The sequence below is a fragment of the Octopus sinensis genome, linkage group LG2, assembly GCF_006345805.1.
Source record: "Octopus sinensis linkage group LG2, ASM634580v1, whole genome shotgun sequence".
Lineage (NCBI taxonomy): Eukaryota > Metazoa > Mollusca > Cephalopoda > Octopoda > Octopodidae > Octopus > Octopus sinensis.
In genome coordinates this window covers 194,290,709-194,308,362 of record NC_042998.1, presented here as the reverse complement: position 1 = coordinate 194,308,362, position 17,654 = coordinate 194,290,709, and the positions used below count along the sequence as shown (strand labels likewise).

The window sequence follows — 17,654 nt, the reverse complement described above, 5'->3', positions numbered from 1 at the left end:
ACACAGTGTTGCAAGCTGCATGTAATTAGTGCTGCCAACACTAATCTAGTAAGTTTATACATATACTCCATCTTACCTTTTAGCATCAGATTGAAACTGTGAAAGGACCTGTAATAAGGGCTGCGCCTCTCCATCTTGGAAATCTGAGGGATGCCTCTCTAACAAGCAGTGCATTAGCTGGAGCCTGGAAACATGAATGGTGATAGAAGTGAGTGGAATAGGGTGAATGGGGTACATAATGTAGTAAATAGCAAAATACAGAAACTAAGTGCAGGGTGTAATTAATAACAGACAACTGGAAGCAATAAGTTGTGCTAGAAAAGTAGAGGATGGCACTCGAGCCCCGTGCTAGTAGGGTATTAAGAGCACCATCCGAGCATGATCGTTGCCAGAGCAGCTACCTGGCCTCCGTGCTGGTGGCATGTAAAAAACACCATTCGAGTGTGATCGTTACCAGCATCGCCTTACTGGCATGTGTAAAAGATTCGAGCGAGGTCGTTGCCAGTACCGCCTGTCTGGGCCCCATGCAGGTGGCATGTAAAAGCACCCACTACACTCTCGGAGTTGTTGGCGTTAGGAAGGGCATCCAGCTGTAGAAACTCTGCCAGATCAAGATTGAAGCCTGGTGCAGCCATCTGGTCTGCCAGCCCTCAGTCAAAATCGTCCAACCCATGCTAGCATGGAAAGCGGACGTTAAACGATGATGATGATGATGATGTAGCCCTTTTGAACATAGCCAATAAATACAGTGCCTTTTGTATTCCAAAAAACTGAAGCAAGTTCCTCCAACAAGCATTGCATCAGATGAAGACTACAAGGGTTGGCTGAAAAGTTCACGGGCTGACCAAGATACTCTCGTGGAATGTGACCAAATGGGGTTTATTTTTCAACATAGTCCCCCTTGTGGTTCACACACTTCTTCCATTGGCGTTGCTGTGCTTGGATGCCATTGGTGAAGAAGCTTTCATCATCATAATCATCATCGTCGTTTAACGTCCGTTTTCCATGCTAGCATGGGTTGGACAGTTCGACCAGGGTCTGGGAAGCCAGGAGGCTGCACCAGGCTCCAGTCTGATCTGGCAGTGTTTCTACAGCTGGATGCCCTGCCTAATGCCAACCACTCCGTGAGTGTAGTGGGTGCTTTTTACGTACCACCAGTACAGGTGCCAGGGGAGGCTGGCAACGGCATGGAAGCCAGTCAAGGTGGCGCTGGCCAAAAAGCTCATCAACAAGCATTACTGCAATACAGGTTCCCAGCCAAGTGTTTTTTCATGTTGGGGAACAGCTGATAGTTAGATGGAGCCAAATCAGTTCAAAGCCACTGTCATGTACAGTAGCCATTGAAACCAAAGACTTGTGTGCTGGAACATCATCTTGATGAAACAAGACTCTTCTCATCAGTTTTCCCGGGCATTTGGTCTTGCTAAGTGCCTCAGCAAGTTGGAATAGTACTCTCTATTGATGGTGTAGCCCTTTTGAACATAGCCAATAAATACAGTTCCTTTTGTATCCCAAAAAACCTGAGGCCATCACCTTCTCTGTAGATGAAATGACCATGGTCTTCTTTGGAGCAAGTGAGGAGGGGTGTGTTTCCATTGCATGGATTGTCTCTTTGTCTCTAAGTCAAAGAGATTAACCCAGCACTCACCCTGGGTTAGGAAACGTTCAAGGAAATCAGCTGGATCTGCCTCAAACAATGTCAGATTTTCCCGTGATGTGATCAGCCTGGTGTGCTTTTGGTCAGGGGTCCGAATACATGACACTCACTGAAATGTTTGTCATGTTAGGTTCATTGAGCAGAATATTCTCAACTCTCTCATGGGATATTTTTTACTCTCTTTACTTGTTTCAGTCATTTGACTGCGGCCATGCTGGAGCACCGCCTTTAGTCGAGCAAATCGACCCCGGGACTTATTCTTTGTAAGCCCAGTACTTATTCTATCGGTCTCTTTTGCCGAACCGCTAAGTTACGGGGACGTAAACACACCAGCATCGGTTGTCAAGCAATGCTAGGGAAACAAACACAGACACACAAACATATTCACACACACTTATATATATATACATATATACGACAGGCTTCTTTCAGTTTCCGTCTACCAAATCCACTCACAAGGCATTGGTCGGACCGGGGCTATAGCAGAAGACACGTGCCCAAGATGCCACGCAGTGGGACTGAACCTGGAACCATGTGGTTGGTTAGCAAGCTACTTACCAAACAGCCACTCCTGCGCCTATATGCTAATAGCATTGGCTATTTGATTTATAGTTAATCACCTGTCATCCCTCACCATGTGGTGAACATGATCAATGTTTTCCTTGGTGGAAGTAGTTGCAGGATGTCTGGACCTTGGATCATCATCATCATCATCATCATCGTTTAACATCCGCTTTCCATGCTAGCATGGGTTGGACGGTTCAACTGGGGTCTGGGAAGCCAGAAGGCTGCACCAGGCCCAGTCTGATCTCGCAAGATTCTCTCTTCCCTTTTTAAATTCAGCTGTTCACTTTTGCACTGTTGATAAAGCTAGAATGTCAACACCCGGATGTAGAAACCATGTCAGCGTGAATGTCCTTGGGGGTTAAACCCTTTTCTGCAAGTACTTGATAACATGACAATGCCAAATTTCAAGAGAAGTTGCTTCTAGCTACTTTTGAAGTCTTCTTTGAACAGTCAGATGTTAAGTTTACTGAGAAAGAAACAATGCAGTTATTAATAAGAAAGGGTTGAAATTAAAGCATGCAAGATTTCACAGCTCCAGCATCATTCCTTCATAGTCAGCCTATGAACTATTCAGTGAACCCTCATATAAACATAAGTCACAGATTGAGAGGTGCTGTTCTTAGACTATTAACAACATCCTTCTATGAATACCCTGTTGTTATTGTACTTTAAACTACATACTCAGTATATTTGTTTATTCTTTCACTTTTTCAATCATTTGATTGTGGCCATGCTGGGGCTCTGCCCTAAAGGGATTTTAGTAGAAGAAATGCTTAGTGGTATTTCGTCTGCTGTTATGTTCTAAGTTCAAATTCCACTGAGGTAGACTTTGCCTTTCATCCTTTCGGGGTCGATTAAATAAGTACCAGTTACACACTGGGGTCGATATAATCGACTTAATCCGTTTGTCTGTCCTTGTTTGTCCCCTCTGTGTTTAGCCCCTTGTGGGTAATAAAGAAATAGGTATGAAGTAGGTCAGTTAACTGTCATCATCATCATCATTGTTCGACCGTGGTCGAGACAATGGAATTTACCATGCTACGCCAGACTTCACGGTCCATCATGGCATTACGGAGGTCCTGTTGCTGGATGCCTGTATCCCTGGAGATTACATCAGAGTAGGAGAGTGTGCGCCCTCTGGCATTGCGAGTAGATGGCTTCCAGAGGAGGAGAGTAGAAATTACCTCTTTTTCAGCTCTACAACAATGTCCAGCAAACTGGACTCTCCTACCTTTCACAAGAGATGACACAGGTGGTAGTTTCCCATATATTTGCATTTTGGTTGGATGGCACTTCCACGAGAGATTTTGAGCTCTCATAAGGAGAGCAATGAATTGTCTGAATAATCTGGTGACTGGAAGTGGTCAACAAAAGTGATGGTAACAACAATAACGATGAGAAGAAAAATGACAAAGAGGATTGAACGATTGGTATCTTACCAAGGAATAACTTTCTTGTTTGCTCCCACAGAACTAATTTTCTCTCTCAATTCTGATAAACCAGATTCCAGACGCTGTTTCTTGGCAACAATCCCTGACTCAGAATCATCAGTAGAAGTAGAGGAACTGGTTATATAGAACATCTGTAGAAACAAAAGCAAATAGGCAACAATAAATTTGATTCAAAAAATTAGTCATATTATCCCGCTTGCAGGATTTGAGAATGTATCATAGTTTATGTTTTATGTCTTTCCCACAGATAAGTATTTCAACTGTGAAATGAGACCAGTTTCATTGTTACTCAACAAAATGAACATGCGGTTGTATCACAAATGCAACCCCTGTACATACATAGGTTACTGTATATATGCACAAGGAACAGAAAAAAAAGAAAAGAACAGTATTGAAACTGAATCTCTTTCTTCTCTTTTACCAGCTTGAGAGTTTCGGCCATGCAGGGTCACTGCCTTTATATAGTTGTCTCATTTTTGAGCGTGGCCGTTGCCAGTACCGCCTGACTGGCCCTCATGCCAGTGGCACTTTAAAAGCACCCACTACACTCTCAGAGTGGTTGGCGCTAGGAAGGGCATCCAGCTGTAGAAACTCTGCCAGATCAGATTGGGGCCTGGTGCAGCCATCTGCTTCGCCAGTCCTCAGTCAAATCGTCCAACCCATGCTAGCATGGAGAGTAGACGTTAAATGATGATGATGATGATGATGAAACAGGTCAACTTTGGGAAGTCACTGACATACCTGGTGATAAAGGTCAGCAGCAAACTGTACCAAATCCTTGCCCAATACTGTAACAGAGTCACGAGAACTGAAGAAGCAAAACAGAAAAGGGGGTGGTTTGTAGTGGTGGTGAGAGAGATTTGATGGTGGAGGAAAGGTTATTTAGGAAGCAAGAAGAGCAAGAGAGAATTGAAAAAGAGTGCCAGAAAAAATGAGGAAGATATAAAGAAAGAAAGCTGAAGGAAAATTGTAAAAAATTGAGGGGGCTGAATATTAAAGAAACTTTGTAAAAGCAAAATAACTGAAATTTTTTTCATACAGATAATCAATTTTGGCTCTCATAATAATAATAATAATAATGAAATTATTGTATACAGTGCTCAGGTGCACCACAACTTGTCAAAAGTGTGTATAAAGCGTATGCAGTAATGTACAAATGTCTGGAAAGCGAACAATGTATGAGTCAGATACATGCTTGTGTGTGTATGGAGGGAAGAAAACCAGGTGTAGTGTTGGCGAATCTCAGAAAGCATGGAAGTTTTGAAGGATGCAGTGCTCCGACAACTAACAACTGATGCTGGCAGTTTGTTCCATGCTTCAGCGTGAAAAAATGTTTCCGAAAGTCATGGGAGCTGTGCTGTTTTCTGACTTTGTAAATATGTCCACGGGTGTTAGATAGGTGGAGTTTGAAAAGGTGCTCAGAGTTATTGTTTGTACGATGGTTGATAATTTTATGGGTGTCTGCCAAGTCAGCTGCCAAACGTCGGAGTTTCAATGTGTCCATGCCCAGGGAAGTAAGGCGTTCAGGATATGGCAAATGCCTGATGGAGGGTATTCTTTTGGTTGCACGTCACTGAACAGCTTCCAGACAATTGATATCCTGGGCAAGATAGGGGTGCTATGAGATAAAGCTGTTTACAGTCAGTGAATGACTCCTAGATGTTATTTTAGTTGTTGGATATATTCCTTAACTAAAATGAGCAATTTGAGCCTAAATCTCTATAAAAGGTTTAATCTATATAGTTAATGTAGCAGATGGTTGTAAGTATTAATCATTTGACTTGGTAAATATATTATACGAACCTTGATGACAACGTGTGACGAGAATTGAATTCCTCCAGGTAATTATGAACTATTTTATACATTTTCTTCAGATAAGACTTGAAAAAAAATAAAGAAATAGACATTAATCATAACAACAATTATGATATGATGATAATGGTAATGAATTGTAAGTAATATGCCTGTAAGGAATCATAGGTAGCATGAAACTGAATCATTTCCACTTCATGATTGATACAGATTCCTTAGATGTAAAGTCATGTTTCAGGTTAACAATAGATCATTTGTAGATTTCTATTAATTTAAAAAGATAATAGTCTGAAAGGAAAAAGAGACCTGTTCATAGCTTTTCCATATAGTGCACACAGAAGGATAGGAATAATTAGATTTTGCTATTTATAGTCTGTTAGTTTAAGACATATATAGAACAGAACAAGGTGGAAAAGTGAAGGACTAGACTAATTTGTGTTAACTTAAATGGTTTCAGTATTTTAGTGTTCAAAAGTTCCATAACATTCTGTGGTCTCATGTTCCATTACCGACACTTCTGGTAGTTTAAACTTCCCTCATAATACAAAGTAAACCTCTTTCGTCATGCATACAAATGCAAACTTTTCAAAGTAACATATCTCTACTGATCTCTGTTTTATGAAATATATACCCCCTCTATCTCAATGATAACTCATGTATATGCACACCTGTATATGTGCGGTATACAAGTATGCATGATCAGGTATGTATGAGCATAGGTAGCTAAATGTGTGTATGTGGACACAACACTGGAAAGAACATGGGATAAGCAAAAAATGGTATGTATAAATGTGTGTGTATGTGCGTAAGCAAACATGTTATCTCAAACTAGCACTATGACCCGGCATTGTTGGGTCTAGTGCAAGTCAAGTATATTTGGTCTTTCATGAAAATTCCTCTCTCTTGTCATTTACCTGGTCTAACTCGTTAATTATTCCCTGCATTTCTCAAATCAAAAAAGCTTGTATGTTTGAAAACCAAAACATAAAAATGTGCAGAGTCATACAGACTGTCAGCAAATGCGCACACACATCCAACTGTCAGGTGTAAAATTATCTCTGTCCAATCAAAAAACAGACATTTTGCCATTTATAGATATAGAGATTTTAAACAAACGTTTAGAAATTCTCTGGAAAACTGGAAAATCCAGAAATCCGGGACAGTTCTGGTCCTAAATTGGATAAATTGGTCTGATACAGTATTGAGGTGTGATACATAACAAAGGGAGGGAAATGCAGAGTTTTAAAGAGTTATTTCCCTTGCTGTGGTTTAATATCATTAGATTAAACTACTGGAGTGAGTTACGTCCCTTGTATTAAAGATTTTTGTTACCTGAAACATAAGGGGTTGGTTTATCGATTTTTTTTAATGGCTTTGCGGGGTGACTGGGGAAATGTAAAGATGTGCACGACCACCCTTGGACGGTTTTGAATGTCCTTAGAAAGTGCGAGCCCTCTAACTGAAAAACTGTCGATTTGTATAAAGGATACACACACACACAGACATTTTGCTGTTTATATATATATAGAGATGACACTAAGCCATTAACAAAGAAAGAATATATTGTGAGTATGTGTATGTAGATGACTATATGTGTTTGCGATTACGGAAGTGTCATCTATGATAGGTGACTTTTCTACAACTAATTAAATTTCCCACCCTTAACTCTCCCAATAATGACAAACGGATGTCTTCTCACTTTCCACACAGCCCAATCTGCTGCAAAAGCACCCTCCTCTTTCGTTCTGGCACCAGACGGATTATGGATACGTAGTTGGAAACTCAAAAACACCAGAATTTGTTGCTGAAATAAACAAAAGCAAAGTAAATAAATGAAAATAAAACAGATCACATTCCAAACAAACAGTAACTGTAATACAGAGATAAGGGATATAATTACTATTAAGTACAGCCATAAATACTTAAGTACAGTATATTTAGGCATTACTGTCATTGCCATTTGAATGTCTCTTTTCCATATCGAACTTGGATTGATGTCATGCAAGAATGAAAAGGTACCAAATATCTCAACTGATAAAAGAAATAAAGTTACTATATAAAGTTAATAATATACACACATAAGCAGCTGTTTATAAAAAAGAATATACATAAATACAGCTCTCACAAGAAGGTTCTGGTTTCAAACCCATTGCATGCCACCTTGGACAAAATACTTTTAGTGTAACCTTTGGTTAAACAGAAGCTTTGTGTGTGTGTGTGCATGTGTGTGTGTGGTGTGTGTGTGTGTGTGTGTGTACACATCAGCCTTTCCATATTGGCATAGATTGAGTTTGTTATTATGGTCAGATTGCATTTGGAGTAATTACACTTAAGATGGGTCAAGGATCATGTCTTGCTAATATGCAACTATGCACATCTATATACACGTCTATGTATATAGCTATACATAACTATACATAGGTAGGTACAATAAATTCAGTGTGAATACTTGATAAGTGTAAGCACCTGTATATGCCAGCTAGTAGCAGAGGTGAGAGGATATACATGTATCAAATGAAATAAAATGAAAAACAGGACACAAAGGATGTCGCGGTACACATGTTTCGAGCTTTATAAAACAACATGTAAGAATAAGTTGTTTTATAAAGCTCGAAACATGTGTACCGCCACGTCCTTTGTGTCCTGTTTTTTATTTTATTTCATTTGATACATAACTGTATATATTTATACACATGCATCTGTATCCTTGTTTACGTAATGTCCCTTTATGTCCAGTAACATGGCAGTCAATAATATAAGTACCCGATTGAAATATGTAAAGAGATTGATACAACAAACTAAACCAGTGAAGAAGGTGCAAGAACATATCCACAGTCTTAATAGCTTAACCCTTTAGTATTCAGATTATTCTACCAAATGTGATGCTTGTTTATTCACATTGCAGTGAATTCATCATCATCATCATCATCGTTTAACGTCCGCTTTCCATGCTAGCATGGGTTGGACGGTTCAACTGGGGTCTGGCAAGCCCGAAGGCTGCACCAGGCCAGTCAGATCTGGCAGTGTTTCTACAGCTGGATGCCCTTCCTAACGCCAACCACTCCGAGAGTGTAGTGGGTGATTTTATGTGCCACCGACACAGGTGCCAGACGAGGCTGGCAGACGGCCACGCTCGGATGGTGTTTTTTATGTGCCACCGACACAGGTGCCAGACGAGGCTGGCTGAATTAATCGTGCATTATCTCATAGCTGTGAAATTTCTGCGATGTGGCTTTTTACTTTGGGAATAATATTGTAGGATAGGGTAAGAGGCTGGATCTGACTGGGTTTGAGCAAAAAGGAGGTAAAATATTTAGGCTAGATATGGCCGGTTTGAATACTAAAGGGTTAAGCCAGTAAAAGAATAGATATAAACAACAATTTAGTGATATATTGAAAAAGAAAAACAACAAAAAACAATTACTTGCAGCTGGTTTTGTTGACTCCAGAAGTTGAGCAGAAGTTGTATTGCCGACTCGCCTAACAGACACATCTGGTGTTGATTATTTACAGCTGATTGTTGCACAAAATGATTTGCTGACAACAATATGTATTCAAGCACTTTCATATTTGCCTTCTTATTGCTGAAATATGAAAACAAGGGAGCTTTGTCTTTTACAAGTTTAGATATTCCAATCATCATCATCATCATCGTTTAACGTCCGTTTTCCATGCTAGCATGGGTTGGACGTTTTGACCGGGGTCTGGGAAGCCAGGAGGCTGCACCAGGCTCCGGTCTGATCTGGCAGTGTTTTTACAGCTGGATGCCCTTCCTAACGCCAACCACTCCGTGAGTGTAGTGGGTGCTTTTTACGTGCCAGGCGAGGCTGGCAACGGCCACGAGCAGTTGGTGCTTCTTACGTGCCACCGGCACGGAAGCCAGTCGAGGTGGTGCTGGCAATGGCCACTTTTGGATGGTGCTTTCTACGTGCCACCAGCACTGGTATCACAACTACAATTTCCATTGATTTTTTTTATCAATTTCGATTTCACTTGCCTCAACAGGTCTTCGCATGCAGAGTTTTGTGTCCAAAGAAGGAAAGGTATGCATAAGTGAACAGGCAACATCCCAGGTAAAGGCCACGAGTTATGGCCTCACTTATCTTGCTGGGTCTTCTCACGCACAGCATATTTCCAAAGGTCTCGGTCACTAGTCATTGCCTCAGTGAGACCTAATGTTCGAAGGTCGTGCTTCACCACCTCGTCCCAGGTTTTCCTGGGTCTACCTCTTCCACAGGTTCCCTCAACCGCTAGGGTGTGGCACTTTTCCAATATTTTAACATATAATAATCCAGCTCTTCAGGGCTGAGCTGGTCAGCTCCTGTCAAACCATTCAATCCATGCCTGCATGGAAAACAGATGTTAAATAATGATGATGAAGCAGCAGCATAATCCAATAATGGTTTAGAATGAAGAAACTGTACATATAAAATAATAGTTCTCTGTTTAAACCCAGCTTAAGGATATGTATTGGCTTCTGTGCCGGTGGCACGTAAAATTTAAAAGAATGGCAGAAGAGTAGTGAATGACAGGGAGTGTTGCTGGTGACGTGCAGAACATGGGACTGCAGATGATGATGGTGGTGGTGAAGCTGCAACTAGTGATGATGTTGATGCAATGCTGCTGCATATAAAGATAAAACAGCATTCTATCGTAATGATTAAAAATATAAGAAGAGAGCAAATATGAAAAAAAAAAAAAAACGAAAAAAAAACAAAAAACAAAAGAAGTAAGAATTAAAAAGTGCAGATTGGTGTACCTTGGTGTTTTGAAGAAATTTAAGTAAAATTTAAAAAGTTCATCTGTTGGTAGCTCAGTCTGTAAAGAGACAGCTTGCATTAAAGCATAGATAAGTTTTATCACTAACGAATTATTCAGGCTGTTGCTGTCCGACTGGAATATATCACAGTAAGTGTAGAGAAGATCTGAAAAAGAAGGATAAGACTTAATGAATGACTGTGTGGCTTTGAATGACTGTTAGCTTTGAAATGTTGTGGCTTGGGCTTTGAATCTACCGTGTGATGTCTTGGACAATAATAATCCTTTCTCCTATAGGGACAAGGCCTGAAATTTGGGGGAAGGGAGATAGTGGATTACATCGACCTCAGTGTTTCACTCATCCTTAATTTATTGACCCTGAAGGGATTAAAGGCAAGGTCAACCTCGGCAGAATTTGAACTCAGAACATAGTAGCAAGTGAAATACCACTAAGCATTTTGCCCGGTATGCTAATGATTCTACCAGCTCACCATGGCTTTGATTGACCCAGGGCTAGACTAGAAGACACTTGCTAAAGATGCCATGCACTGGAACTGAACCTGAAACCAATAATGGACAATAATGATGATGATGATGATGATAAATGATGGTGTGTGTGTGTGTGTGTGCAGGCTGTGTGCTAAAGAAATTCACTTCCCAGCCACATGGTTTCAAGTTCAGTTCCAGTGCATGGCATCTTTAGCAAGTGTCTTCTAGCCTAGCCCTGGGTCAATCAAAGCCTTGTGAGTGGATTTGGTAGACTAAAATTGAAAGAAGTCTCTCATATATATGTATTTGTATGCTTGTGTCTCTTTGCCGTGACCTTCATGATAGTTGTAAATGACTATTGTTGTCATACAAACAGTATCATTCATTTCCAATACTCCCCAAAAACATGTCTGGCCATAAGGAAATATTATAATGCTTGCAAACAGATGAGGGCTGATAACAGGAAGAGTATCCAGCTATAGAAAATCTACTTCAATAAGTTCCATCTGACCCATGCAAGCATGGAAAAGCAGACATTAAAACAATGATGTATGTGTATTTATATAATTATATCATCATCATCATCATCGTTTAACATCTGTTTTCCATGCTAGCATGGGTTGGACAGTTTGGCCGGGGTCTGGGAAGCCAGGAGGCTGTACCAGGCTCCAGTCTGATCTGGCAGTGTTTCTACAGCTGGATGCCCTTCCTAACGCCAACCACTCCGTAAGTGTAATGGGTCCTTTTTACGTGCCACAGGAGGCTGGCAGCGGCCACGATCGGTTGGTGCTTTTTATGTGCCACTGGCACAGAAGCAAGTCAAGGTGGCACTGGCATCGACCATGTACGGATGGTGCTTTTTACATGCCACCAGCACAGGTGCCAGGGGAGGCTGGCAACGGCCACAATCATTTGGTGGTTTTTACATGCTACCGTCACGGAAGCCAGTCAAGGCGGCGCTGGCATCGGCCACATACAGATGGTGCTTTTTACGTGCCATATGTTGATTCGTTAGCTACTGCACGCATTTTTTTTCTCTCCTTCTTTCTGTGTTTTTCTCTCTCTGTGTATCTTTCTGTTGAAGAGCGTAGGCTCGAAACGTTAAAGACTTGTTTTATTTATATTTCCTGAGCGCCATACTAATACAATTGTTTGTTTGTTTCCCACCTGCCTTCGTCTTTTGTCTATTTTCATAAAGCTTCCCGTTATATATATATATATATATATACATATATATATGCACATGTGTGTAGTGAGTGTGTGTGTGTGTGTATGTGTAGTGCGTATGCGTGTGTGTGTATTCAGTTAATATCAACGTGGGCGTTTTGTCTATGTTAGAAACCAATACTAAAGAAAGAAGTACACCAGGTAAAACTTACCAAGCCAAATACTTGGGGAAGCGTGGTTTATGTCATTGATGTATTTACGTATCGACAATATGTCCTTCAGTAGCAGACTACTGTAAATAAGACCAAATGATTCTCTCAAGAAGTCCTCTTTCAATACATGGCTGATATGTTTCACAATTGTTTCACATTTCAATAAACAATCACCTGAAAAACAACAAATTCAGAACTTCAAGAAAAACAATTTAAAACCAATTTTTTAAAAATTTGAATTCATTGAGAAATACACCTGAGAGTTTAGTTTCTGATTCACATGCATTCACCACCAGCTACAGTGACTGATGACTAATTTTACTCAATTCTGCTGGAGTTCATGTATAAGGTATGGGAGTAAACTAGATTCTTTTGCCCACCAGCTGTTTCTAGAGCCAAGTTATATACAGTATTACAGAGTATTTGATTATGTGGGGTACATAGAATAGTAAGGAGATGTGAAATTTCTTAGATTTGATGACCAGATCTTATGCATATCATTACAGGCTGACCAGGCCATACCCTTTCTAGTAAGAAAATCTTTTTCAGATGATGATATGTATGACCCAAGATATTTGTAATCAGAAACCATATTTAAGAGCGTATTGTTGAGAGTATGGATGATGAAATCACTGTTGGACAGGCACTTGTTTACATATTCAGTCTTGGACTCATTGAGTCAAATCTAAGTAAAAATTTCAAACTTAAAATCTTCAAAGCCACAGTCGAACCAATTCTACTATATGGCTCAGAAATCTGGACGTTATCAAAGAAGCTGGAGAGGCGGTTGGATGGAACTTACACTCGCCTCCTTATGAGAGCTCAAAATCTCTCGTGGAAGCGTCATCCAACCAAAGTACAAATATATGGGAAATTACCACCTGTATCATCTCTTGTGAAAGGTAGAAGAGTCCAGTTTGCTGGACATTGTTGTAGAGCTGAAAACGAGGTAATTTCTACTCTTCTCCTCTGGAAGCCATCTGCTCGCGATACCAGAGGGCGCACACTCTCCTACCCTGATGTAATCTCCAGGGATACAGGCATCCAGCAACAGGACCTCCGTAATGCTATAATGGACTGTGAAGTCTGGCATAACATAGTAAATTCCATTGTCTCGACCACGGTTGAACAATGATGATGATGAAGGAGATGTGAGGTGCTGAGTGAAGTATAGTGTGGCAGTGAGGGCATATATGATGCAGAATACGACATGTCATTTTATACAGAATAGCAAGCGGCAGTCACACTGTGTTCAGTGGGGTGAAACAATCCAGGCAAGACATATTTGCAGTCTAACCTGTTTAAGTATGTCCAAGAGGTTAAGGTGGGTGGGCCTTAAGGCAAAATCTCTTCTAGCATGGGTTGAATAGTTATCAAACTTTGTTTAACCCTTTAGCATTTAAACTGGCCATATCCGGCCAAAAGTATTCTACTTGTTTTATGTTCAAACTGGCCATATCTGGTCTCTCACACCAACCCTACAACATCATCTTAAAAATTAACAACTACCACATTAAAATCTCATAGCTACAAGATAATACATGATTAGTTCAAAACAATATGGATAAAAAAGGATTAGTTTTGGCAGAATAATGTGAACACTGAAGGGTTAATAATATTGTTTTCACAGTTAGACATTCATTATTTACACTTACCACATACCATATGAAATATGACGTAGTTAGGGGTGGTAATTAACCATAATATAACAGAATACTGTTAACAAGGCTTCATCTTAAGACATTAAATTCCAGAACATTTAAAATAGAATATCATCATCATCATCATCGTTTAGCGTCCGTTTTCCATGCTAGCATGGGTTGGACGGTTAAGAATACTTTATAATAATCAACAGATGAGTTGTGAAAAAAAAAAAAAATGATTGGTATCACAGGAATCAGCTGTAAAAATCAGGTGCTGCATTCATTTGGACATGTGATGTATCAGAAGGTAACTGTTGAGTGAAGTAGTATCAACTGATCAAAGTGTGGAGGCACATGGCCTAGTGGTTAGAGCAGCAGACTTGCGGTCGAGGGATTGCGGGTTCGAATCTCAGACCGGGCGATGTGTGTGTTTATGAGCGAAACACCTAAGCTCCATGTGGCTCCAGCAGAAGGTAATGGCGAAACTTCTGCTGACTCTTTCGCCACGACTTTCTCTCACTCTTTCCTCCTGCATCTTGCAGCTCACCTGCGATGGACCGGCGTCCCGTCCAGGTGGGGAACTTATATGCCAACGAAACCGGGAAACCAGCCCTTATGAGCCAGGCACGGCTCGATGAGGAACAAACAACTGAAGAAAGAAGCAGTTAAGACTGATCTCAGAATACGAAGGAGATGATCAGATATCACAAGTGTGCTGGAGAAAACCTGTCCAGCCTCCTCTGCCTGTATTGAAAAGTGAACTTATGATGATGGTGGTGGTGATGATAAACACAATGTTACACGTAGCCACATTGCACTGTATCTACTGTCGTATACACAGCTCTTAAAATTTTAACAGGTTCTATGAAGAGGTACACCTTAATGGTATAAGTGCTGGTAACACAATATAATTGATGAATTCTCAATGTCAATAAAGACAACCAGTAGACTCAAGTATCTATCGAATTTCACATTCTTCCAAATACACCCAACTTTCATAAATTGGATATATTTGGAGGAAAAGCTACCCACCCAACCAAAATACCAATATAAAATGATATAGTCTAACAAGAGATTTGTTTTTATATCAACATAGTTCACCACAATAAGCATCAGTAAAATCCCTTCAAAATTTTATATATCATCATCATCATCGTTTAGCATCCACTTTCCATGCTGGCATGGGTTGGATGGTGCAACTGGGGTCTGGGAAGTCAGAAGGCTGCACCAGGCCCAGTCTGATCTGGCAATGTTTCTATGGCTGGATGCCCTCCCTAACGCCAACCACTCCATGAGTGTAGTGGGTGCTTTTTATGTGCCACTGGCACAAGTGCTCAGGTGCACCACAACTTGTCAAAAGTGCATATAAAGAATATGCAGTAGTGTACAAATACCTGGAAAGTGAACAGTGTATGAGTCAGATACATGCTTGCGTGTGTATGGAGAGGAGGAAATCAGGTGGTGTTGTCGAATTTCAGGAAGCATGGAAGTTTGGAAGGAAAAAAATTCTCAAGACAACAAAATCTTCCAGGGACTAACAATAATACAAGTTTACCAGTGGAAAGTACTTCAAAGTGGTTATCCCTCATATAGAAAATTTCTGTTTCTACAATATGTTATTTCAACCTCCAGTAATATTAATTTGACATGTCCACTTGTACTGATCTTAATGACATATACATGACAGCTATAACCACACCACTGCCACCACCAACACCAAAACCAATATGCTGCTTCCATTACCACTACCAGCAAGAACAACAATTATGAAAATAACTTACGCTTATTAGCAGTATTGACAACAAATTTGAAGAGAGAAGCAGTATCTCGTTTCTTGTTTGAGGTCGCTTGACTAGATGCTGAGGCCTTTGATTTCCTGATAGAGTCACTCTCAATATAGACATACTGTATGACATTCTATAAGAGAAAGAACATAGATGGATAAAACTGTAGAAACACTTAGGGACATGAAATAATGTTATACGCAATATATGCTATTACACATTTATTTCTTTATTGCCCACAAGGGGCTAAACATAGAGAGGACAAACAAGGTTAGACAAACGGATTAAGTCGCTTACATCGGACCCCAGTGTGTAACTGGTACTTAATTATCGACCCCCAAAAGGATGGAAGGCAAAGTTGACCTCGGTGGAATTTGAACTCAGAACGTAACGGCAAACGAAATACCGCTAGGCAGTTTGCCCGGCCTGCTAACGATTGTGCCAGTTCGCCGCCCTTATGCTATGCTATTACACATTGCTATATCAAACCCTTCACCTCACACTGAAAGTCATCCTTCTAGAAATCACTCCTTGTTCATATTTTTCCTGCAGTTATTGATTCAAGAAAAACATTAAATTACATTGACTTCATTGGTCTCAGAAAGCCAGCAATGCATGGATGAAGGTAAGCATGTTGTACTATGATTGTGTTATAGTATTTGAATTACTGGATACATCATCATCATCGTTAAACATCCGCTTTCCATGCTAGCATGAGTTGGACGATTTGATTGAGGTCTGGCGAACCAGACTCCAATCTGATCTGGCAGAGTTTCTACAGCTGGATGCCCTTCCTAATGCCAACCACTCCGAGAGTGTAGTGGGTGCTTTTACGTGCCACCGGCACGAGGGCCAGTTTGGTGGTACTGGCAACGGCCACGCTCAAATGGTGCTTTTTATGTGCCACCTGCACAAGAGCCAGTCCAGCGGCACTGGCAACAACCTCGCTTGAATGTTTTTTCACATGCCACCAGCACAAGTGCTAGTAAGGCGACACAGGTAACGATAACGCTCGAATGGTGTTCTTAACAAGCCATCGGCACTAAGACCAGCTTGTTGCTCTGGCAACGATCTCACTCGTATGGTACTCTTAGTGCTCCACTAGCAACGGATGCCAGTCACTGAGTTTGATTTCGACTTTGATTTTACTTACCTCAACTGGTCTTCTCAAGCAAAAGTTCCTCAGCATAACAGTGGTTTCTTGATTGATTTCAAAGTACACATTTACAGTATGTTTGCCGAGACCATCAGCAAACATTATATAAATAACAGGCAAATATATTTGCCAAGAGTCACAGATGAAAGTAATCTAAAGCTTATAGATTTTAAAGAAATCAAACAACCAGCACTTATACTTGTTGTAGAAACCAAACATAGAGTATGTGTTTTTGTAACCACCAACAACCATCAGCAGAGTAATAATTTGCACTTTTGCTTGAAAGTGAGGTAAGTAAAAATAAGTGTATTGACCCTACAGCCAAAGTCTCAACATCACCGTTTTCTGCTTTCTTCCTCCCGAGACAAAGAAGAAGGACTAACATGTTTAGAGTCTTTGGTAAATGAACTTATTAAACTTGCCAATTAATTAAGTGTTGTCAACACAGACAACCACTAGGTTTCCTCAAATATGAGAGGTAAGTATCTCATCTTCAACTGAGCCAATCTTCAACAAAGCCTGCACAGAATTATAGTGTGGAAGCACTCTGTCGGTTACAACGACAAGGGTTCCGGTTGATCCGATCAACGGAACAGCCTGCTCGTGAAATTAACGTGTAAGTGGCTGAGCACTCCACAGACACGTGTACCCTTAACGTAGTTCTCAGGGATATTCAGCGTGACACAGAGAGTGACAAGGCCGGCCCCTTGAAATACAGGTACAACAGAAACAGGAAGTAAGAGTGAGAGAAAGTTGTGGCGAAAGAGTACAGCAGGGTTCACCACCATCCCCTGTCGGAGCCTCGTGGAGCTTTTAGGTGTTTTCGCTCAATAAACACTCACAACGCCCGGTCTGGGAATCGAAACCGCGAGTCCACTGCCCTAACCAATGGGCCATTGCACCTCCACACAGAATTATAATGAAGTGCTAGAAGTTAGCTACAGCAAAAAGTGGCTGT

The 17,654-nt window shown here is 40.7% G+C and overlaps 1 protein-coding gene across 4 annotated transcripts in view; it reads right to left on the bottom strand.

The window, feature by feature from the left end:
* The window catches only part of LOC115232583 (serine-protein kinase ATM), a 121,971-nt gene that overhangs the window by 95,290 nt on the left and 9,027 nt on the right, over positions 1-17,654 (bottom strand). For all 4 annotated transcript variants that reach the window (XM_036500609.1, XM_036500607.1, XM_029802548.2 and 1 more), the window contains exons 4-12: positions 15,538-15,673; positions 12,114-12,287; positions 10,247-10,412; positions 8,912-9,071; positions 7,187-7,291; positions 5,479-5,555; positions 4,417-4,483; positions 3,664-3,806; positions 77-184 (exon numbers count right to left, since the gene is read on the bottom strand). In XM_036500609.1, coding sequence (XP_036356502.1) covers positions 77-184; positions 3,664-3,806; positions 4,417-4,483; positions 5,479-5,555; positions 7,187-7,291; positions 8,912-9,071; positions 10,247-10,412; positions 12,114-12,287; positions 15,538-15,673 — 1,136 coding nt within the window. The remainder of the gene's footprint in view (positions 1-76; positions 185-3,663; positions 3,807-4,416; positions 4,484-5,478; positions 5,556-7,186; positions 7,292-8,911; positions 9,072-10,246; positions 10,413-12,113; positions 12,288-15,537; positions 15,674-17,654) is intronic.